The following is a 25,376-nucleotide window of genomic DNA, read 5'->3' as shown; positions in this document are numbered from 1 at the left end:
CTCCCCAACAAAATACAACTTTAAAGGAGAACAGCAATGTTTGACATTAACTGTTCTGTATTTTTGGATGTTTTTCATGTTTCCACTACTAGTACTTGTGAGACTTGGGACTAACATTAGGGAGCCCTCTTCACATCCTCAATGATTTCAGCTCTTGTAAATCATATTCATTAATGCATTAATAATCCTGTAAACCTTTTTAAGTGCAACCTGGATAACTGGATGGGAAACAGAAAATAAGACAGTGGCATAAGGTGCTGACTTGTTGTAACATGGGATAAATTATAAGGCTTGTAAGGGCCTCAGGGCCAATAGCCTAGTAACTTCCTATGATCCTATAATAATGTCTATCCATCTTGCCCTCTACTGCTCATTCTACTTTTGACTTTGGTCTTTACTAGCAGAGTTTTCTCTACTGAATCTTTCTTTCACATTATGTGGCCACAGAACTGCTTTTCAGATGTGTCATGAGATAAAAAAGGAGAGACTGCCATGCTGAGAAAATATTAATTGCGGAGTGGTTCTAACACCTGCAGTTTATGCAAGTAAAGACTAGACTAAGTCACGAAGAAAATAACTCTGTTGTCATAGACCTTATAAAAAGCAATGTTACTAAATGGAAGTGAAAAACTCATTTATGATAATAGCTATGCAAAATCATACTACAGGGAATCAAACTTTTTTCTGGGCCGAGGGCAGCCTAAAAAACAAAATCATATCAGTATGGCAGCCCTTATGATAGCCATTCTGGGTAAGATAAATTAAAATACAACGAGAAAAGCAGACGATCAAGATATGACTCTCTGTCTCCCTCAGGCTCTCTCTCTCTCTCTATATATATATATATATATATATATAGATATATATTGTTTTTAGATGTAAAGAAAAATGACCTTCCCAGACAATCTACATATCCCATTAAAATAGTGTTATACTGAAGGCCTTCTGTACCACTGTGGTGACTTGCCGAGAACGATTTCTGGGAGTATAACAAGGTAATTTTTAGCTGTGTAAATCTTGAATTGTTTCACCCCTCAATATAATAGGTCAGATCAATCATTTATTTTTCAAAAATGATTATGAGACATTTGTTGGTACAGAGAATCAGAACAATTATGTTATATTAGGAATGTTTTCTACATAATGAGGAGGTCACATCCCAACTCTTGCAGGATTACTATCTGTTGAGGAAAGGTATCTGTTGAGGAAAGGAAAATCCAAGTTTGTCATCCTTTTTTGACAGGGTGGAATCTGAGCTGCTTTCCCTCAGTATAGTAGGCAAGAGGAATTGCTTCCTACATGCAATTATATTGCATTTGATAGTAATAAATAAGACTTCTTTTAACATCAGGAGTAAGTTTACATCAAGAGTGGGTTTCATTCGATCCTTCCTGGAATCGTAATATATCTGAGAGGAAGAAAACAATACAACCAAATTCTGCAATCTGGTCATCCAAAGGGAATAAACGTCAGTCTAGCCATATGATTAAAGTTTGACAAAAAGAGGACTGAGTATTGATTCCTGGGCATCCTGACGGTTACTTGTTCAGGGTCTGAAATTAGGCCACCTTCCCTTATCAGATTCTTTTCATATAACCAGTTGATTCACATGAATTAACTAAGTCTGGTATCAACTGATGTGACAAGATCCAAGTAATCTGCATGCACTGAAAATCCGTTATCTACTACAGCTATTTGTGAAAATGACCAAACATAGCAGGTATGATCTACCCTTAACTAAATCATCCTCAAAAAATGGAATAGTAAATTACTGCCATCCCTCTGTATCTGCTCCATGAGTAACCCATCCATAACCTTTGACAGAATACTAGTTGCACTGATGGACTTATTTCCTGGATTGGCCATGTGTCCACCCTTGTGCATAGGAACTACTATGACTTGCTGAATTAAAGAGTTAAAATCAGCAGTAAATCCTAGTTCATTAAGAAGTGTGGTAAATTTATGAAGTTTCTTAACACTGGCAAGAAAGTAGATAGGGATAGTGTCTGGACATATGGATGCCACACTTTGGTCTTGAATTAAATATGGGTTAGTCACCTAGGTGAACTGCCTTATTAAAATTGGTGCAAAATTTGCTTGCAAAGTTTTGGCAATATATTGGAAGTTTAAGTGCTAACAGTCACATTTCCCTCAAAGGTTCTACTGCCTTAGGAGCTACCTTTAATTTTCGTCACAATCTTCAGTTGATATAGTGAGTTGGGAGCTCATATGAAGGTTTAATTTCACAAATTGTTTTTGAAGAAGCTTTTTACAGTTAAGACTAAGCTTGGTTTTGTAAGCATCCTATAGGAATGTTTTACAGTGTGAGTAGATTCAATTTTATTTATAATCTGTTTTATGCCTCCCTGACGCTGCTTAATTTTTGAAATTCCTGCTGTACTTGTATCAGAGAGGGACACAATATGTAATGAAATGTAAGGCTCTGCAAAATAGTTCAAAATTATGAATTGCTACATTAAGCTTAACGCAATTCAAATTTGTGCTAGTTAATACTCCGTTTATTTCTGGGAATCCCTATTTGTGAATAGCCTAGGAATGACTGTATTACATTCAGTGTTGGCACTGGCAATCAGAGTTGTTATAACAGTTTTGTGGTCAACTTTGACTACAGAGATTAAATGATGGTTAATAACCAGCATGTTAGTTTAAATAGTATCTAGCATATTTCCCTGGTGTTAGTGTGTGGTGCCAAGGGGTTAGTAACTACCCGAAGCAATTTGCATTAACAAGCTTGAGGAGGCATTGTGAATACTTGTTGGGGTAATTATCCCAGTCTTGGAATAGCTAAAGTCTCTCAAAATTAACATTGGGTTATTGTGGGAACAACACATACTGGGGAAGAATGAAGTTTAAAAGAAGGCAGGACTTAATGAACTATATAATATTTGACTAAAAACAATTGAGTAGATTATAAGTGATGTATAATGTTTGCAAATGGGAGTGTATCAGTATGGTTTATAATGTAAAATATTTGCAACTAGGATTGTTATCTGTGTGGTTTGTTTTCAATTTTATATATATATATATATATATATATATATATATATATATATATATATATATATATAATTGCTTATGTCATAAGTGATGGTTTAATAAAGGTGCTTCAAAAAACAGGGCAGGAATTGAATAATTTATGTAATGTTGCTTAGGTTATATGATATATAACAATATATATGAAGCATAACGTTTGTTAATTTTAACTAATACAGTTTGATTACTTTTATATAAATGTAAATGTGCCTATGTTACAAGTGATAATTCAATAAAGCTGTTTTAAAAATTAATGTTGGATTTGATTTTTAGTTCAAGACCTGTAGTATCTAGTTAAAATGAAGAGGTATCAGTTAATACACTTGAATATTTTCTCAAATATGGCTGCTTGTTGTAACACATTTTATTCCTCTTTGCAGGAGTTCAGAGTTCAAAACATTCATCCCCAAACTACAGGCATTCATATACTGGATTCAATATTTAACATTCGCTCTTCCCTCAAATGTACTGTAGCCCAGCTATTCCCCTTTACTTCTGATGCATAAAGAGTTAAATTTTTACTGGTGTTTGCATGCATGATGCTACCTTACCAAAAGAGTCCTTTACTAACATGCATCTTGGCACCTTAACAAAACAGCCATTTACTGCACAAATGCCTTTTCCTCCTATTGTGCTGTAAGTCACTAATATTTGCATGTTCCCAGTAACATTATTTGAGGACTCCTAATTGGATGAGACATTACACTTGAGGCCACATCTCTCTGAGGTTGTGGTAGCATATGGATGTATCCCCAAAAATGTATCAGTATGGGAATTTCCAGCTTCTCTGGTCCAATTTCCCTAGACAGTACATATACCATTTTGGGTTTCCACTTGACAATATGCTACTGGCCTATTGAGTCTAACAAAGTCTAAAACAGTAAATAAATAAAATGACATTCCTAAGCAGAAGATTATGCATTAATTTATGGTCCTTGGTCTGTTATTAAATTGTTGTTTCTAACTTGTGAACTTCCAAAACAGTGCACTTTGCACTGGCAATATGTAGGTTCCCAGTTTTGTTTTATACTGTTCCCAGATTTAAGCATGTGAGTGTTAACAGTCTACTAATGTGCTGCCAGGTGCATTACTAAACAATATCCTGTTCAACCACACAATAGACTGCTGGTGCATTACACATGGATAGTGCCACTTATGTGTTCCCTTATATGTTACTAAATTCTCCTTTGTTTTAATTATGCCTTACCTGAGTGGCAGAACTACTTGTGTATTCATGCATACATTACTAAATTTCTGTTTAACTATACGTTACCAACATGACAGGGTAATTTGTTACTATTACGCTATGCTTTCTCATGACATGTTAAACCGTCTCAGTTTATGCCTTACCTGCAGGACAGCCTATGTAGTAGTGGCACTGCTTGTGTGCACCAAGGTATGTTCAACAGGTTTATGAAAAGTCTTCATGTTATTAATGGCACTTAACTGGGACATTTTTACAGGCTCTTATGTTATGATCACATTTTCACAAGTTGTAGACTGTACTCCTGCTCTGCTTTACATACATGCTCCCCCCAGCTGCTTTAAATGCCCCTTTAAAAATATTTGATGTATTTAAACAGTAGTGTGACCTCACAAGATGGACGAAAGGGGCTGGCTTGTTACTAATCTATTATACAGTTATACTGACACACACACATGCACACTACATTTATATTTCACACTTTTCATACATAGACAAACTATACACACTCTGGACTTCATAGCACTTAAGACACCCTGGTCAACTGTGACATGAAATCAGAGCTATTTTCCCAAAAGTTTCTTGTTAATTTTCATACAGGCAAAGCTCAGGTTCAAACACAACTTAAAATAGAACAAAATCTGAGCTTAGGTCTTTAAATGCTACATGGCCCTACAGAAAGACAAAGTGTAGTTCTCAGATTAGCAGCACAAAAATGTCAAAAGACAGATCCAAGTGTATGTGCAGAACTTGTATTTCAGCACTAAATGACCCATCGAGTGTACACCATACTGCAGTTACATGCACTACATTTTTCAGTAAGCCTGCAGTCAGTTTCCAAGGTTTTAATTCTACAAAGCTTACACAAGTAGGAAGAACACCACCATGAAAAATATTTACTAGCACAAGCTTTCTTTTAAACTTACTAGGTCTACAGTGCCTATCCACTCCCATTTTTCCTAATTCATATGAATGAGTAAGTCCACCTTTGCTGTTTCCTAAACTAATGTTCCAAATTCTCTGTTTAACCTAATGTGCTCCATCATCTGTCAGGAAAAAAACTGTGATCGTGCAGGCGATCAGTCATGAAACACTACACAGCCTGCTTGAGGTGGTAAAATTACCAAACGGTACACAGATTTATTCCCAACACTGAAGGGGACTATCGTTCAACTACTGGGCCTACAGCTGGTGTGCAAGCTGAGAGAGGCAGGATATATGGCCACTAGTCAACTCTTTCCCCCAGGTACTGCTGCTCCGGTGACTCCCACAGGACACCAGGTGTACAGTACTTGTTGAAGACCTTAGCAATTACACAACAGTGGATTGCTTTATGGGCTGGCTTCAGCATGGGAGAATTAAACCATACACTCTGAAGCTATTAACTGAAACTGCATTTAATGACATTCAGAATGAAGTAGATAGAATAAAAGTCCTTGACTACTTGGAGTCACAAATGATGCCTCATATCCTTTCCTTTATGCATGCCAAACACACGTGCAAGTTCAACTATAGGAAACTGGATAGGTGCAAGATTTGTGGCTATAGCTGTAGCACAAATGGACAAGGTCAGGACATAGAAACCTGGAGCATAAAGGTTAAAGATGTGGATTAAACATGTCCATCTAGGGTCTCTGCAGGCTCCCACTTATAAATCTTGCCTGAATTCATGACTCCTCTAATGACATCCGCTTCAAAAAACATCATCTTTTGTTTCCCACTGACAGCCATTTATGCCACATCTACACACTTGTCAAGTGAATGGAATAATGTCAATACGAAAATGTGTTGACAGGATGTCTTCATATAGATTAAGTTTCAGCATGCTGTGAATATTTGGACGTGCTGAGGAGGGATGCAGAGTACATTGGGAAAAAGATGCTAAGGATGAAGCTGCCAGGTAACAGGAAAAGAGGAAGGCCTAAGATAATATTTATGGATGTGGTGAGAAAGGACATGCAGGTGGTTGGTGTGATAGAGCAAGACGCAGAGGACAGGAAGAAATGGAAACAAGTTGATCTGCTGTGGCGACCCCTAATGGGAGCAGCCAAAAGAAGAAGGATGCTGTGAATATTTGATAACAAATGTAAATACAGGAATGATGGAGGAACATGGACATACAAAGAGAACAACTCGCCTTGCTTTTACTTTATTTTTTGGCATAAACTGGTAGGGAGACATCTATCATTTTTTCACTGAACGGGCAGGCCAGTAGATGCCAACAGGTTTCCCATTCCAGAAGTTAGGCTTAAAAGTGATACAACAAAGAAACAAACACAGAATATTAAGGTAGGAAATAAACACACAGACAGTTTGATTATATTTATCTGTATCATAAATAAGTATATCTTTATTAGGAACAAAAATAAATGAGAAACCTAAAACATAAGGTATTATCTGAAACAAGTTGCAGCAAAATGAATAACATTGATTCTTTTAACAAATACTGTACACATTCTGAGAATGCCGTGCTTTTCAGTGCATTGCTCCAAATAGCATCACAATTCAATTTACCTTCATTTAGTTCAGACTGTGCTAAGACCAGCAGAGAGAAAAAAATTAAGAGTTTGCAGTTCACGATGTAAGTATGGGTGTGTATGTGTGTGTCACTGTATGGTTGTGTTGGGGAAACAGCTCCTTGTGATATTCTCTACAACAGTTCAAGAAATGACAGCAAGGCTTCACAGTAGCCAGTACAAATTACAAGAGCTGTACTTCATAAATCTAAATAGGGCAACACTTCCAAAACTCCATTGCCATTTTCACACAAAACTGTCAGCAACGTTCAGAGATTTAAGTATCAAATATTCTACTTGCTGTTCCCCATACTTTCACCTCTCTAGGACTCTTGCCACACAAGCTGAATTTGTAATTTTCTTCTGGTTTGGAAAAGTTGCCCTCTCTGCAAAGTGGGAAGCAGATGCAATTCATCCAGGACTACAAGTCTGCTATTGTGTGTTTCACGTATGCTTTACTTTTGAAAAAGCACAGGGCACTAGTAAAATAACAGCTTTCCATATGAAATTCTGTTCATTGCACCCCTATTTCACATTGCTATTCATAGGTTTTCCCACATCATATCAGCTTTCCTTCATGACTTCATCAGATAATCAGAAAAGGGATTACACATGCAGAGGGGTACAGGATATGTACCTTCACATCCAATGTATGCAGGCAGAAGCAGTGTTCTACATTCACAGAGTCCTAAAAAGGTAATTAAACACCATCTGTTCTGTCCTTTGAATCTGTTTACAATGAATGCTGAATTCATAACTCATAAATAAATACTGAGCATTTTACATTACTCTCATTTTCTGTGAAAAAGTAAAGTGCTCCCAAATTTATGCAAGTGGTTCTGAAAATGTCAGTAATGTGTCTAGTCATTTTCTAATACAATTTTACTTTTTGTTGTTTTCTCATGAACAGCAGTACCCATAACTAATGTAAGAGGTAGCATTTGTGATTAATTACAACTTGAAACTACTGCAAACAATGTTAAATACATACATAGACTTAAACACTTGTGCTACACTTGAGGGCAGTCACAATGATGGATGTTTGGATAGGATTTTAATACATTTACAGTCTACAAGGTTAGGACTCTCTGGAACACCTTTACACAAACCTGCTAGGAACACTGCATTAGGTTAGCATTTATCATTGTTATTTTTTTCTGGTTTGTAATATTACACTTTCTTTACAGCAAACGCATAAACCCCAAAAAATACTGAACATAAAAACAAAACAACACAAGACCAGCTTGTGTTGATAACTTCCTTCGTACCCAGAAAGCCACAAAACAGGAGAAACAGGATTCCCTCCTGTCCTTCAGCGGCAGACATTGCCCTTCAACTTGAAGGTAGGGTAATCCCTACAGAAATAAACAAGGGCATGGGGAAAGCCAAGCTTCCCAATACCCTTGTGCACACGAGCAGCCTTATTCTTTAAACCGTCTTAGCAGTTTTATCTTAGCATGTAGAACAACCTGTCCCACAACCACTTTTGCATTGTCTACTACACAGAGACTCAAAGCCACTGCCCCATAGGACCAGTTAATAGACAGCGTTACCATAGTTTTAATATTATGGTAAGATGGCTATTTGCTTCTTTACATTCCATAAAAAAATGCCCTGCACTGAACCTGCAGTGCAAACCTCTCTGTAAAAGTCTCTTCTTAGGCAACACTACAAATTTGGTGTGATGTTTAGCTGAGTAGCTCACTCAAAGAGAGGATTTTTCTAAAGCAAAGCAATACAAAACAATGACAGACATCACACTCCATCATACTAAGTCATTACACTTTAATGGCTCCAACCATGTCAGTCAATGAGGAGGCTCAGTTTTTGCATATGCTATAGGCGTAGCTTCCCCTCTAGTACCAGCTGGCAAACTTTAGCCCTCATTCCAATTTGGAACCCCATGCCTGGATTCAGGGTCCTTAATATCATAAATATAGCTAAGCAGATGACCTGTATTTTTAGTAGAAAACTTATTACTGCTCATCTATGGTGATACAACATATGGCTGATGCTTGCGTTTTATGTGGTTGAGTCCATCTGCCTTTGTCTTGGAGTCCGTCCGGGTTACTGCTGAGGTTGTACTGCTATCATTACACCATGACTGATCTTTTCCATCTGTGGATGACTCAGTTCCTTCTCCTGACTCATCCAGTTCACGGAAGAGCTTCTCATATCTGTCCAAGTAAGCAGGCCTCTCTGGTAGAAGGTAGTAGTGTGTAGAACTGGCCTTTTTCCCATTTTCAATTATGGGCAAGATGCAAGGAGTTCTGGTAGTGGAACCTTCACTGTTCTGTCTTTGGAATATTTTGCTGCTAACATATTTAGGATCTGGGGCAAAACTCTGGGTAGGGGGCATGATTCCATTGAGGTATGTTGGGAGACTTTTGGGGCTTGGTGTGCGTGAATTACTTCGAGACACTGGCTCTCTTGGAGGCACCTTAGGAGGTTTGTCTTCATCGCTGTATGAGGTAGCAGCAACTTCTGCTGACCACCTTCTGCAATCAATCTTGGCAGGCTTTGGAGGTATAGGTATTCGAGGGGGCACCTCTGGCTTCTCACTATTACAGTCCACAGGTGCTCTGTTCAAATGGCAAGACAACCTGAATGCAGCTTTGTGGTAAGATCCTGCTGGCCCTGAATGTGATCTTCTTAGCCGACAGTGAGATCTTTCCTTGTGTGGAGGAACTGGGATTTGTACAGGCTCGCTATGCTGTACTGGTGTGCAGTCCTCTTCTGTTTTACATTCAGAAGCACCTTCAAAGTAAGCATAATTGGTCTGGCCACAGCCCCTGAAACTTCTCCTTCCAGGCAATCCATACTTAAAAGCCAGAGGCCTACTGTCTTGCAGCAAACCATCAGTCTCTGAACTTGTGAAAAATTCCACCTCACTGTCAACATCTTCCGTTAACTGGTCTTCACAAACAGGAAGGGGTGGAAGGGGCTTTGAGCCTCTATCACCAGATGGCACAGATTGAAAATGAGGAAGTCCACATTTTGCTGGGGTATGGGGAGGAGTCTTTTCATACAGTGATCCTCCATTTACAGACAGCCTTCGAAAAGATGGAACCACTTGGTCCCCTTCATGATTACGAACATGATGATGATGATCAGTAACTGGCATAACTAATGGAGATGGTCGACTCATTTTATGAGTTGTCTTGGCACTGTGTCCTGTACAGCAGTTCCGATTTGCTGTTGTAGACTCTGCGGGAGGAAAAAAGGTAGTCTATGAACATTTGTTGAACATTTGTTATAACATCCTGCATAGAAAATCACAAGTACACATTAAACACAAATCTTTGTATTACAGTAAACACTTTTGCTTGTTTCCGTTTTATATTATGTGGGCACTTCTTTTATGCTGCCTCTCACCTTCACCTGCTTTACCAACCTACAAATAAATAGCTTCTCTTTTGTTGCCCTTTTAAATGGAAATCAAACAGTTCAGCCTGAGCATTGGGCAAGCATTGCACCAGGAGTGTGTAAATATCCTAGATCATTAAAACAATGGTCTGTTAAATATTTTACTCACCGTCAGCACTCAATACTGTACCATCTATAGCTAATTAGCTTCATCAACTTTGTTTAAAGAGCAGTAGTTTCTGCAGGATGAAGATACTTACTACTTTTCAGTCTCTCTCAGCAGGAGAGAAGCAGTACTACAGAACAAAAACTCTTGCATGCCAAGGATTTCAGACTCCAGCATCAATTTCTTCAGCAATTGCAGTCAGTGTGCTTAAAGACACAGGCATACTGGTCAAGGTCACAGGACCGTAGGAGTTTACTAGGCTACCAACCTGGAGGTCATTTCAAGCCTTGCAGTTGTGTAATACCAAAGATATGCTAGCCAATACCCAGGATTGCATTTAAGTATGACTGCCCATGTCTAGGAGGGTTGTGGGAACTATCCCTGGTAAGAATTTATGGTGCCTCATCCACTTGCCCAGGTTTCTTTTGACCAGTGTCATAGAGGTGCTCTGTTCCACATGAATTGGTAGCCCACTCCAAGGATGCAGCAGTCACTGAGAGAAAATTCTGTCCCTCCAGCATGTCCTGTTTAAGTTGCAGGCCATATTCATGCCCCTGGAATGAGAAGATCTATGGATGTGCAGCAAGTTCATTAGGTTTGGGTCTGAGACTGCTCCATAAGCCAGGCATAAGTCTCCCCTAACAAGTTTATATGATACAATAGTATAGTGAAAGGGACTTTAGTTGGTCTGTGCTAGAGTCCCTTGATATTCTTTGTTAGAAACCTCTGAGGGTATCTCCAATTATTGCAGGTACTTTGTACGGTACATGCTAAACAGGGTGTTACACTCAAATAATGGGCCCGATTAGTGCAGAGCACAGTGAAGTTATAACCTCCTTTGCTCTCAAGGCGATCCTTTTACAAATCATGCGTGCTATGTAGATAGCCTTTCTTACTACAGTAGACGTGGTGGTCAAAGTTAAGGTTGCAGTCAACTTGTGATCTCAGACCTCTTACCAGTTTGTAGGTAGTTAGTGGTACTGTTGATTTGACAGTGTGAAGGGACACTGTTTTTGCCAAAGGGAATGAAGATGCATTTCTTTGCATTCAGTTTAAGACTGACGAAGACACCAACTGCTGGTCTGCACAAGACCCTCTTGGAGTATACTGACATCATTTGGGGATTCAATAATTGCACCTAGTTTGCAGTCATCTGCAAACCTGGTCATCCACAAACCCCTTAGTTTTGTCCTGAACTTCTGAGACGTATATACCAAACAGTAGGAGGCCCAGCACTGACCCCTGTGGCACCCCGCTAGTAACAGCTCTGATGGTTGATGTGGAGTCACCCACCTTGACAGTGTGTGTCCAGTTTGTGAACCATTTGGCAACAGCAAAGGGATTTACATTCACAGTTTGCTAAGTTTATCGGTAATGCTCAAGTGTGGGATTGTGCTGAAAGCCTTTGCCAAGTTGAGGTATGCTGTGTGCACAGATTTGCCCTCATCAATGTCTGATCACAATTTCAAAGAAATCCATCAGATTAAAGAGGCAGGATCAGCCCTTGATGAAGCTGAAATGGGTTGGAGCCAGGGTTTGGAGGTCACCTATGTCTTTGTTTATGACGTCCATAATGACACGTTCCATGGATTTACAGATGAGGCTGGTCAGACTTATGGCGTAATTGCCCAAGTCTGCTGCTAGGCATCCTTTGTGGATGGGAATAACTGTTGCTGTTCTCCATTCCACAGGAACAAAGCCTGTAGGCTGTGATTGAATGGGTCTATATCACATTATCGAAATTCCAAAATATCGAACACCATAAGCTCGACCTTGGAATCTCGAAATGTGATATACTCGGAACGCTCAGAACAGCAAACTTTTTTCCAAGTGAAAAAATTTGCTGTTCCGAGAAAACACACAGCACAAGCACACCAAAATACATAATCCACACATACACACTTCACAGAACCCTACACTAAACTGTATATACACTACTAGCTATCCACTTACCTTAACCCACCCCTAACCCTAAGGTCCCTAACTAATGCACACTCACCTTACCCCGCTCCCTAACCCTAAGGTCCCTAACTATTGCACACTCACCCTACCCGCTCCCTATCCCTAAGGCCCCTAACTATCAAACACACCTTATCTCGGTCCGTTCGCACACTTACCTAAACCCGGTTCATCACCTTCGCACCACAGTCGGGGAAATAGCGAAGCTGCAAAAACGGCCCAGCTAATACTTTCCCTAGGAAAATATTCGGTGTTCTGCATCTTCGCTATTTCAAGCTTTCGCTGAATATGGGTTGATATTAGAACATTCGATGTTTTAACACTTCAATGTTCTAATATAGACCCGAATGAATAGGGTACTTAATGGTGAAGACAGTTCATGTTTTAGTTTGTTTAGAAGACAGCCTGGGATTGCATCTGGTCCCATAGAGGCTATGTTTTTTGCCTTGGACAAGGCTTTAATGACCTGCTCTTCAGATATGTAGGATGGGGGGTGGGGGTAGTTTGGGGCAAGGTTTGTGATAAGTTTGAAGGTGATAAGGGAGTGAAATTTTCAACAAACCTATCCACTATCAGGTGTGCTATCTCTGTGGGGTCAGTATTTGTGATACCGTTAGTCACTAGTTCAGCACTTGCTGGGGTCCTACCTTTTAAGCTACGTATGTAGCTGTAAAAGGCCCTTATGGGAATATCCTTGGCTGTGCTTGCTAAGTTTCTCTCAAAGATGCCCTTTAAGGATTTGCCTGTTGAGGTTGAGGAGGGTGCTTTTCCACAGTTGAGGCCTCACCTTTGTTTTCTTGGACAGCAACTTTTTGCTTTTGTTATAAGGTTTGTAATGATGGATGTTCACCATGTTGGCTTGTTTTCACTTGGGGATCTAGCTTGGAGTTTTTCTAAGCTTCGGTGCAGTTACCACTTCCAGTTGTGGGTGAGGCTTGGATTGCATTTATACCTTCCCCTAGGAGGGCATAGTTTGCCTTGGTGAAGTTTTTTTAGTCTGACTTCACCCTTTGTGAGTTCTGGTGTTAGTGCTAATTCGCAGATGACTGATCAGTGGTCAGATTTAACTAATGAGGATCCGAGAGTTGTGGCAGTGCATCTGTTTGTCATGTTAGTGAGGACCAGATCTAGTATCTGTTCCTCTTGTTGGGGTATAAACAATTTATTCCAGGGCATTTGAGTAAACAAAGTCAAGGAACTTTTGAGCTAGTGAGTTAGGGCTAGAGTAGGTTTCCCAGTTGATGTTGGGATAATTGAAACCTCCCCCATAAACAGAGTGTTCAGAAATATTTGGATTGAATCCAGTTTGGTCAAGTACGCTTCGTGCGGATCATGAGCCATGGAGGAGGGATCTGTAACTAGCTATGACTTGAATGAGGGTCTTACCCACAGTAACCTGAACTAAATGGAGTTGTCCAGTCTAACTAGGCGGGAGGTACATTTATCTCAAATATAGATAGAAACACTGCCTCCTTTGGTTCTCATATGTTCATTTTGCAGTCTGAATGTGTGGAAGACATTGCAGCCTTGTAAGGCTGGGGTACTCTCCAAGGCCTTGAACCAGGTTTCTGTAGGCGAGAGGTAAATTTATCTCAAATATACATAGAAACACTGCCTCCTTTGGTTCTCATATGTTCATTTTGTGGTCTGAATGTGTGGAAGACATTGCAGCCTTGTAAGGCTGGGGTACTCTCTGAGGCCTTGAACCAGGTCTCTGTGACTCCACAGGCAACTATATCTTCCAGTGACAAAAGTGCTTCCAGGGTGTGCAGAGACATCAGCATCTTCGAGGGTGTGCAGGTTTTGGTTTAAGCTCCTAGCATTTGGCAGCATGACCCTTATTTCATTATGACTGGCAAATTTTACATTGGTACATTTGAGACCTTGCCTAAAAAAGGTACTATGGGGGAGGCAACAGCCTTTGCCAGCAGCCAAAAGCCTACTGGTGCCACATGCAAACCGTCTCTGGCAAAGCAGCAAAGTTTGTCGACCATGACTTCCAGGCTGACAGAAACTGGATCCCCTCTGAATGACATTAAAAACTAAGCCAAGTACTGAAATCAAGCAATCACTTTTTGTTTATACTGTGTTATCATTCTAGGTGAGGGTAGTATGCTGCTCAAGGCTAGGGACAGAGCTCAATCATGTCTCTTCATACAGTCCAGTGATGTACGTCTCAGGTCTTTCACTCCAACATGAACTATGACAGAGTCATAATGGTAATTGTTGCTGAGACACCTGAGTGCTTGCGTGATCTGATGAATCCTGGCACCGGACAAGCAGCTGACTGTGAATTTCTCCTTGTACAACGTGCTGAGTGGGACATCCATCATAGCTTTAAGCAACTCTAATCTTAGCCTGTGTTAGTCTCATCATTTACAGTCAAAGCATTTATACACCTCATTGCTAACCTGTGGCAAGCACAATGTTTATGGTCCACATATTAGATAACTAACTACTCCTAGTCTGTGAAAACAGTTCCAGCTGAAACATTAGCTGCTGGTGAGGGGAGCTTCCTGCTGGTCATAGTAACTGCTGGGGATTCACTCTGGACTGTTACTTGTTGGCAGTATTAGCTGGAGTGTTATCTGCTGGAGGGAGGGGGCTCCTGCTGGACCGTTAGCTGCAGGGGGGGCTTCAGAGGAAGTGCTACCCGTGGATGGCCTGTGTGTTAGCAGTCTGGAGGGATCCTTCCTGGAATGTCAGCTGCTATGGGGGGCTTCCTGCTAGAATATTAGTTGCTTGGGGGGGTCTTCCTGCTGTAATATTAGCAGCTATGGGGGGGTTCACTGTATGAGGGGGTCTTTCTGCTGTAGAATTAGTTGCTTGGGGGGATCTTCTTGCTGGCGTGATACCTACTGGGTGGCAGCTTCCTGCCAGGCTACTGAGAAAGGGGTTCATGTGACAGTGTTAGGTGATGGGGGGCAGCTTCTGGGGTGTTGGAGAGGCCTCCCTGCTACACTTTTGAGTGATGTTTCTAACTGAAGTGTTAATTGCTGGAGTGTTAGCTGTTTAGGGGTTGCCAGAAACTGTGGTACCAGCACACATCTGACAGATCAACTGCCAGTAAAATAAAGGTGTTAAAAAGTGTGGCAGCCTACTACTCTAACTGTCCCTTGGCAGAACTGCTATAAACAATGATCTAGAATTACTGCTGGTATTGCAGGCTAGGAAAGCTGTATCCATGAACTCCCTATTCTGTATCAGTGCATGCAGACTTAAGTACCAAGAATATGCATGTTACATAAAAAAGATGGTTTTAATTAAACTCATTCTAGCAAGATTCTCTACTCTTTGGGATAAACCAGCAGAGAGGAAATAGCATTTTACTGCTACTGTTTTCCTAGTGTCTCACAAGTCACTACTGATACAGCTTCTGGAATACCATGTGCTCACAGATACTCCCATTTTTTCTCTTTCAGCTGGAACCCAAAAAGAAGACCGCAAGAGCACAGGCTACAAAAGATGTCAATAAGCTAGTGCAGTGCCAAAATCTTTGCAAAATACAGGCCGATATGCTTCAGCACTGAAAACTCGGGAAGCACACTACTGTTTTGCCCTTGTTAAACAGTGTCGTTAAGTGTCACATGGACTATACCCATAAGGAGCTACAGAAACATCAGCTTTAAGAATGGAAAAGAACCATATGGGACCAGTAAATGACAAAAAACACCTACCAAATGACGCATGAGCGTGAGCCTGGTGATTAGCTGCTGACTTGAGATTGTACATCAATGACAGAGGATCAATGGAAAGGTAGGTTCTGGAAAAAGGAAATTCACAAAATTACCAAATGGTCTATTTTTGAAGGCTTTCTATTTTTTCCTTCTCCCAGTTTTCTAAATTAAGTCTACAAGTCCTCCAAAATTAGAACTGCTTATCTTGCTTACTAGGCTAGTTATGAATTTCTACAGGATTTCTCAATCTTCATATCAGCAAACAGAAAACCTCATTTTAAAGGCTTAGAAGATGCCTGATGAGAGATAAGAAAATGCCATCTATTAATGTTCAGAAATGTCACTGACTATGGTGTTTACGATTACATATCTGATGTCAAAGCTTAATATATGATTAGTCACAATCAGAACGGTTTCATTATTTGGTTAACTTATCTTATATAACGTATACTTAAAACTTTTCAGCGTAACAAACTGTTATGCTGTTGGATTAGCAGAAAATAAATACATTTTTTCATCCACTTCAGCCTGTAATAAGGCCTCCCTTGGTAGTCATGTGAATTTTAGATCTGTCACTCTTTGAACATTGCTGGTTATTTTCCCTGTTAAATCATGTAGCAGCCTGAATTTGTTTAACAATGTAAAAGTTGCTGCCTTATCCCTGTTATAGTGATAGCTGCTGTTTGCCAACATGACAACAGTATGCTAGTAATGACAATCCACTGCCTCCTGTGTAAGACAAAATACCTTTTCCTCAACAGTATCAAATGAAACGGGTTAATTTGTTAGACTTGAATGGCTGCAACACCATCACTGCTACAATGAAACAGCACTTGTACGGTGCAGAGAAGGCATTATTCCAGATCCGTTTGAACTGCAACAAAGGCCACATACACTCTTGACAAGATCACTGTTTGTGATATGAAGATAATAAGCTCCTCCTAACAGACTACACTGCAGTCAGAAGAGCAATGCACATAAAAATATACAGTCGTGCATGGAACACCATATGAAAATCCATTTACAATTCACTGATACCACTAAACAATTATCTTAATATCTACAGATGCTTTTGTTGCAGTTTTATTATGCTAAACGACACACACATGCACATACACACACTATACATGCATTGCATCTATGTGCAACTAAAACTGTGAATAATAAACAAGCTTGTTAAACACTTCTACTGTATATATATATATATATATATATATATATATATATATATATATATATATATATACACACACATACACACACACACACACACACACTCTATTATATAATCGAAGTTCTATAACTTTGAATACCATATGCTCGATCCCATATGATCGAAGTTATAAAACTTTGAATATATAAAAAAATAAAAACAGCAAACACTAAGCTAAGGGTTGTAAGCAGGGGGGTAAGCCCCCTGCACTCCCCACACTGCTCTTTAAATATACCAACTCTGAGATTGCACTATAGTGCAGTATGCACTGTAGCGCGATCTCGGAGTTAGTATATTTAAAGAGCAGGGGGTGTGGGGGTGCAGGGGGGCTTGCCCCCCTACTTTAAACCATCAGGTTACTTTTTTTTTGGTACATATTTGAAGTTTTATAACTTCAACCATATGGGATCAACCATACGGTATTCAAAGTTATAAAACTTTGATTATATAATCTAGACCCATATATATACACACACACACACACACACACATATATATATATATATGTCACCTAATAGATAATAAGCTTTTAACCCTGCACAGAATTCCTGATAAATATAATTGATTATAGGCTTCTGACTTGACTACAGTAGTGCAGACATTAATCAAAAGGCTTTCTTTACTTCATGGTCAGTCTCCTTGGTGGGAATGAAACGTATGCAAATCAGCAAGTCACAGAACACCCTCCATCAATTTAAGATAACAGACAGTTCCCTTAAAAAAGCACTGTGTAGCTATTCTGGAATCCCTTTATACTTACTTATCAAGCTCTGTGGCATGATTCCAACAGTTCCTGGCGGTCATCATGCTTGGGCTGGTGTGCACAAATCCGTTCTTAAGAGGGACAGCAATTTCCTGCGCAGCAAGTCCAGCTGTTGACATGATGCTGTTTTCTGTCCAAAGTCTAAAATCCCACAATTCTCAGTAAAATGAAAGCTGGCATTCCTGGTAAAGAAAGACGAAAACAAAAATAAAGACAACTTTTTCATTGCTTGTGCTCAACGAGCACAATTGGCTCAGCTACATCTTTTAACCAACTACATGCAAGTTTCTGCAACTGTCACATTTGATTTTACTTAGGAGAGGGAGTGTAAATAATTTTAAGGTTGCATTTACCATATCAGTGGTCATATACCAAGTTACACACTGCCTTGATGGTAACCACATCCCAAGAAATACCTCAGCTACATTAAAGCAATATCTGATATTCTAACTACAACACAGATACATGCACACACACATCTATACATCTATAAATCTGCAAATGGCTATAGGACGGCCATCAGGTCAGGAGGTCCATTGTTCACATATCACCAGAGACACTGCAAAATTATTTTGATAAGCCACTTGAGATTAGAGAATACTGACTTCCATGTTATAAATCTTTCTAAACTGCATGCTAAACCTAGAAGTGATGATTGGATGGGAGATAGGAAATTCACCCCGGAGATCACGTCAGTCGCCCTGCTAGACAGGGGTCCAGGGAAGTAAATATTGTGGGAAATAATAGCCAGGGAATTGTTATGGCTAGGCTTATATAAGCCCTAATGCCGACAGTCTAGTACTAACCTATGAACCCAATACAGCTAAATAGCATGCCCAAAAACCCAGTACGTGTCCAACACTAAGCTGGAAACTACAGAGGACAGACCAAGATACATGGTGATCATATCCTGACAACATTGATATATATATGTGGTAATAACATCATCGATGTGTAAATGTGTGTGCACGCATGAGTCTGTAAATGCATATAACCATAACACCTGGTCTAACAGTCCTACCTTTCTTGTGTTCACAGCCTCACAATTTATACTAATGCCTTGTAAAAAAGTACAGTTTTGTACCTACCACAAATGTAGATGTTTGAGTGTACACCCTGCTGCAGTCATCACACTTGGGTTATCTTGTCGTCAGGCGGTCCCCACAGTCGGCCTGAATTCCAAAGTCTTGGTCCGGCGTCGGTTGCTGTCGCTTCTTCCCTTACGTCAGTGCACCAGGGGTATATATAAATCATCCAACGCCATTTTCTTCAGTTTTTCTTGCCCCAGATGCCAGGTGCCCCCAAAAAGGTGGTCAGTAATTAGTACCAATTTAAGAAATTTAGCACAAACACAACATCCCTCCAGCTATAAGCAAACACATCAGGAAGGTATTGCAAAGATTTAGTCAGTTAGATCAGAGGGGATGGAGGGAGGGTACATCTACATTTATGGTAGGTACAAAACTGTACTATGTTCATCGTGTTACCCTGCTGCAGTCATCACACTTGGTAGAATACCAAAGCTAAGGATGGGAGGAGAGGCTAGTAGGCCCTGCAGAACTGCAGTGGCGAAGCCAGCTCTAGTCTTAGAGTAAAGTGGTAAGTGCTAGTGTTTGGTGAAGGTGTGTACTGAACTCCAAGTTGCAGCTTCCAAAATCTCCTTGGTCGGGACCCCCCTGAGGAAGGCTGTAGATGTAGCTGTTGCCCTGGTAGAGTGTGGCCTTATGGTAGCAGGAACTGGTTTTCCATGATGGGTATAGCAAAAACGAATGCAATGTCCTATCCATTTGGAAATGGTCTGTTTTGATATAGCCTTCCCTTGCGAAGCTGTAGCATAGGATACAAAGAGCTGGTCAGATTTTCCGAAAACCTTAGTTTTATCCAAGTAGTAACGAAGTTGCCTGTGAATGTCCAAGGAATGCAGGAGTTTGTTCTGTGGATTTGGAAAGAAGGTGAGTAAGTGGATGGTTTGATTTAAAGCCACACTGGATACCACCTTAGGCATGAAGGAAGGATTAGTTCATAGAGAAACTCTGTCTTGATGGAAAATGAGGAAAGGTTCCACTGTCATTAGTGCCTGCAGCTCTGAGACTTTCTGGCTGAAGTTATTGCTAGCAGCAGGGCAGTCTTCCATGATATAAACTTTAGATCAGCAGAGAAAGCTGGTTCAAAGGGAGGTAGTGTAAGTTTTTCCAGAACAAAATTGAGGTCCCATGTTGGTGTAGGTGCTCTCCTGGGGGGCCTAATGTTTTTTGCCCCTCTGAGGAACTGCCTTAGAAGTGGATGCGAAAATAAGGGTGGATCCGTGTTGTAGTGGGCTGAAATAGCTGATGCGTGGATTTTAATTGAAGAAAAAGAAAATCCTTTGTGCAACATCTCAGTTAAATACTGTAGAATCTGAGGCATGTGAGGCTGAAGGGTATTTTGGCCTTTAGCTTGGTTCCAGGCGCAAAACCTTTTCCATTTGTCCGAGTAGGCCTTCCTGGTGCTGGGCCTCCTAGCTTCCACAATAACATCCATAACTGCTTGAAGAAGAGGAGCTGGCTGGATGCTTAGGTGATTTGCCATGCAGCCAAATTTAACGTTTTGAGCTGGCTGTGTAGAATCTGATTGTTTTGCTGTGTGAGCAAATGGGCAATTTGTGGTAAAATCCAAGGTGGGCCCTGGGCCATATTCCTTAATAGTGGGTACCAGTGCTGGCGTGGCCAGTCTGGGGCTATGAGTAGTTGTGGTCTCTCCTTTCTGACTTTCAGAAGCACCTTTGTGAGAAGAGGCAATGGAGGGAAGGCATATACTGTCAGGTTTTTCCAACTGAATGAGAGTGCGTCCACTTTCCAAGCTTGATGGTGAAGTGTCCTTGTACAAAATTTTGTTAGCTGATAGTTTTGGGGGCTGGCAAACAGGTATATGTCTGGGAGGCCCCATTTTTGAGTTATCATTGCAAATACTTGTGGATCCAGTTTCCACTCGTGGGGATCCATGATTTTTCTGCTGAGGTCATCTGCCAATGTGTTCTTTTTTCCTGGCAGGAATTGAGCTTGTAACTGAACTTGGTAAGCCAGTGCTGTGTTCCATAAGGTCATTGCTTGCCTGCATAGAGGGTAGGAGTGTGTACCCCCTTGTTTGTTTATGTACCACATTACTGTGGTGTTGTCCGTCCTTATTGTAAGTTGTCCTGGATGTAATAGGTTCTTGAAGGCTGTCAGAGCATTCTGTACAGCTAGCATCTCTTTTTGATTGATGTGCAGATTCCTTTCATCTGCAGTCCATATGCCTTGAATGCACTGTCCTGCCATTTGTGCCCCCCAGGCGTAGTCCGATGCATCTGCTGTCATAGTTTGCCTGGCTGGGGGCAAGGTGAAAGGCTGACCCTTGTTGAGGTGACATGCCTGTGACCACCATAGAAACTTTTGTTGAAGGCAGGGAATGAGAGATATCATTGTGTCCAAGCTGTGGCTGTGTTGAGACCATACGCTTTTTAGGTACCACTGTAATTTCCTCATATGCAGCTTTGCAAATAGTATTAATAGTATGCAAGATGCCATGAAGCCCAAGGCCTGCAGAATTTTTCTTGCAGGGAGTTGGGTCTTTGTTGCCATTGTTTTGAAATATTGAGTCAGTTGTAATGGTTTGCCTGGCGTCAGATAAGCCTTCTGGGCCGTTGTATTCAAGCTGGCACCCAGGAATGTCATAGCTTGTGAGGATACTAGTTTTGATTTCTTTTCGTTTACTGTGTACCCCAGGCAACTTAGAAGATGTTTTACAAAAGCCAGATGTTGTAAGAGGATGTCCTTGCTTTCTGCTTGGATGAGGCAGTCATCCAGGTATGGGTATATTTGAATTCCTTTTTGTCTGCAATATGCAATTACTGGTGCCAGGCATTTTGTGAAGACCCTGGGCACAGTGGATAAGCCAAAGGGCAGTGCAGAGAATTGGTAATGGGTTGAACCTGCAATGAAACGGAGGTATCTTCTGCAACTTTGTCTGATAGGGACATGCAGGTATACCTCCTTGAGGTCCAACATTACTAGCCATGCTTTCTTGCCCAACATGGGAAGAAGCTGCTGTAGTGTTAGCATCTTGAATTTGGGTACTTTGTAAGAAGGTGTTTAGAACTGAAAGGTCCAGAATTGGTCTCCAGGCATTGTCCTTTCTGGGGACTAGAAAGAGTCTTGAGTACAATCCTTGGCCTTGCTCCCATGTAGGTACCAGTTGAATGGCTCTCATGTCCATGAGAGCTGTAATTTGTTTTTGTGCCTCTGCCAATTGATTTTGTGGCAGGTTTGGCATTCCTCTTTTCGTTGGCAAGGTGTGGAAATGGAATCTGTATCCTCGTGAAATTATGTCTAGGACCCATTTGTCCTTTGTGACAATGTGCCAGTTGTCTGAAAAAATGCTAGTTTTCCTCCCAAGGGAGCTGCCAAGAGAGTGTTGCTTGGCCATATGAGGTCTAAGTCATTGAGTTTGCCTTCTAGTAGTTTGGGGCCTGTCCTCTCCTCCCTTCTGTGTTGCAGTGCCCCATTGTCGAGGTTTGTATTGGGCTTGTGGTTGCCCTCTGCCTGTTGGGCGCCTGTATTTACCCCTCTGTGGTCTGTCAGTAGCTGGAAAGGATCAATTTTTTGTTCGCCAATTTCTGCTGAAGCGAGGGGACTGTACCTGTAGAAAATCTTTGACTGTCTGCATAGATTTTGCCTTATCCTCCATTTTCTTTAAGACTTCTTCTGCTTTAACTCCAAATAGGACATCCTGCTGTAAGGGAGCATCTAGAAGCTTTGCTTTAACATGATCAGGCAGAGTTTGTTCCTTTAACCAAGCATGCCTACGTATAACAGACCCAGTGACAGCTGCTCTGCAGGAAGCCTCTAAAGAATCAAACCCACATTGTAAAGTATGTTTGCCCACCTGTTCAGTTGCATGCAACAGATCTTGCATTTCTTTCAATTCAGACTGTTGAGGGAGTGTGCTCATTTTTTGTCTTAACTGAGACATCAGAAATTGTTGATATTTTAGCATGTGAAATTGACAATTTAGTGCTCTCATAGCTAGAGTGGCTGAGGTGTAAACCTTTTTCCCCCACCTGTCTAGTGTTCTGGAGTCCCTTTCAGAGGGTACAGGATTTTTTGCCATAGAAGCCTTAGCCCCTTTGGGACCCTGGGAGATAGTAGGATCAGCAGTAGGGCTTTTATAAAGGAATTTGTGGGAGTCAGGCACTCTATAACATCTGTCTGGTTTGGCTGGAGCAGGAGGCAGAGAATCTGGATTCAAACTAGATTCTAAGTAAACATCATCCACAATGTCTAAAACTGGGGGGATGGCAAGAGGTCTGTGCTGGGGGAGTAAAGGAAACTCTCTGAGCCTTTTCTTTGAGTCAGAGTAGTCCTGACCTTCCCAGTGAAAATGTTCCCTCAGTGTGCAAAGTTTCCCCAAAGGAGTAGTCTTCAGGAGGAGAAGCTGAGGGAATAGAATCCTCAGCATCAGAATCTTCATAAGGGGAGAAGGAGTAATCTTGGTCCTCAGAGGAGCCTGAGGAAATAGACACTTGATCAGAGGAGGCATAATCTTCCTCTTGTCTAGGCCTTTTGTCGGGGGGGGGGGTTGGGAACTCCTGATTAAAGAGATCAAATCTTCTGCCATTTTAAGCATCTGTTTCTTAGGCATGGGGCCTTGAACTGGAGACTGAAGTGCAGTCTTTTTTGGTTTAATAGGAGTCTTAAGCTTAGGATAAGTTTTTATGGTGAGCGTCGTCGGTCTGAAGATGCCTTCAGAAACCAAAGGTGTTTCTGCAGCACCAACATCTCTTTCTGCAATTTCGTTGGTAGGGGCTAAACAAAATGGCTGTATCGGCCTAGCACTCTCCGCCAAAGGCTCCGAAGCAGTCTCGGGTTCCAAATCTGCGGTAGTCAGGAGGACTGGGAGCCTCACTGAAAACCGGTGAACCAGAGATCGGCCCAGCTGAGGCCTCGGAGTCTCGCTTGGGTCTAGGCTGCCTGTCCTTATCCTTGCGTTTTTTGTGCATGCCGGTAGTCGGTTGCGCCGACGGCATTGTGTAGTTAAATTTTCTACCGAAGGAGTGTCATGCGAAATCAAAGCGTCTTTTTATAGTACGCTTATTGAACCTAGCACAAAACCGACAACCAGTGACGTCGTGGTCTGGGCCTAGGCAAGGTATACAGTAAGAATGAAAATCCTTATGAGGTATTTGCTTCCCACAAGAAATGCAATTGTTAACTTTTTCTGACATCGGTCTGAGGCAAGAAAAAGTTTCCCCAACGGGGTACTTAGCTTTATTGAAGACTTCGAAAATCTCAGGAGTCGGCCGACCGGCACTTGCGAACTGCTTCTGCTTCGGGCACCGTGCGGCAAGAAAGACTGAAGAAAATGGTGTTGGATGCATTATATATACCCCTGGCACACTGACGTCAGGGAAGAAGCGACAGCAACAGACGCTGGACCAAGACTCTGGAATTCAGGCCGACTTCGGGACCGCCTGACGACAAGATAACCCAAGTGTGATGCCTACAGCAGGGTAACACGATGAACATCAGTATTGGTAACACCACCTGGTGGTGGTAAACCTTGGCTTGAGATGACTGTCACTGCAGAAGTGACACCGCGACCCCACGTGCAAAATGGGAAAATGGGTTGAGGATGGATGGATTGATAGATGGACTTTACCACCACTGTAGCTTTGTGTGAAAGTGCCTGAATCACGCGCACGCACAGACACACACACACACACACACACTAAACTTTCATAGCCTGCCTATAAATTGATTTGTGGCCAAAATCACTGATAGATACACAGCATATCACTCCTTGCGAAATAAACACATACCTAAAAATAAGACAAACAGTGCATATGATTATGGTTAGTTTATGTTTCAGAAATGGATTTAAAGAACACTTAAAACTGTAGTTATGACTATTGATCTGCTCATAATCTTTTGAAGTACATGGAATTTTGCTGTCAAACAGGATTTTCCTGTCGAGCTTTAGAAGCCATTTCTAAGTGCATGATCACTGTTTAGCATTTTTTACTGAAAGGATCATGTGTGCATATTAAAGGACTTCTGTTAGAGACATACAATGTATGTTAGAATTGCTGCTGTAGACTGTGGATCACAGAGATTTTCATCTGAATGGTGGACAAGGCTATTATATCACATCACATGGTGACGTCTGGACATGCATAGCACAGGTCCACTACATGTCAAACCCTTGGATGCCAATGAGCATGTGCAAGGGAGAGATAGGGCAGTAAGAAATAAGCAGATACTCCATGGGGATGATGGAGCCGCACCAGTAAACCTGCCTCTCGCTCACAGGGAATGAATCAGCTAGGATAATTCCTATGCTAATAAGACTGAAAGTGGTAGTGGTGGTGGGGGTGACCCTAGGATACATCAGGACTCACTTCAGGAAATGTATGGTATTTTACAAACTGCTACTGCAAGTGAG

General features: G+C 41.2%; 1 protein-coding gene across 3 annotated transcripts in view; it reads right to left on the bottom strand.

Annotated features, from left to right (window-relative positions):
* Positions 1 to 6,575: 6,575 nt before the first annotated feature.
* ERRFI1 (ERBB receptor feedback inhibitor 1) overlaps positions 6,576 to 25,376 on the bottom strand; it is a 59,743-nt gene continuing 40,942 nt past the window's right edge. For 2 of the 3 annotated variants that reach the window (XM_044063067.1, XM_044063068.1), the window contains exons 2-4: positions 17,916 to 18,100; positions 15,943 to 16,028; positions 6,576 to 9,981 (exon numbers count right to left, since the gene is read on the bottom strand). In XM_044063067.1, the coding sequence (XP_043919002.1) occupies positions 8,762 to 9,981; positions 15,943 to 16,028; positions 17,916 to 18,037 (1,428 nt within the window). In that variant the 5' untranslated portion in view covers positions 18,038 to 18,100 and the 3' untranslated portion in view covers positions 6,576 to 8,761. Of the gene's footprint in view, positions 9,982 to 15,942; positions 16,029 to 17,915; positions 18,101 to 25,376 lie in introns of those variants that run through there. The other variant, XM_044063069.1, reaches the window with a different exon arrangement.

This window comes from Protopterus annectens, chromosome 2.part1, assembly GCF_019279795.1.
Source record: "Protopterus annectens isolate FY-2018-M chromosome 2.part1, PAN1.0, whole genome shotgun sequence".
NCBI classification, from domain to species: Eukaryota; Metazoa; Chordata; order Ceratodontiformes; family Protopteridae; genus Protopterus; species Protopterus annectens.
This window is presented reverse-complemented; position numbering and strand designations above follow the sequence as displayed.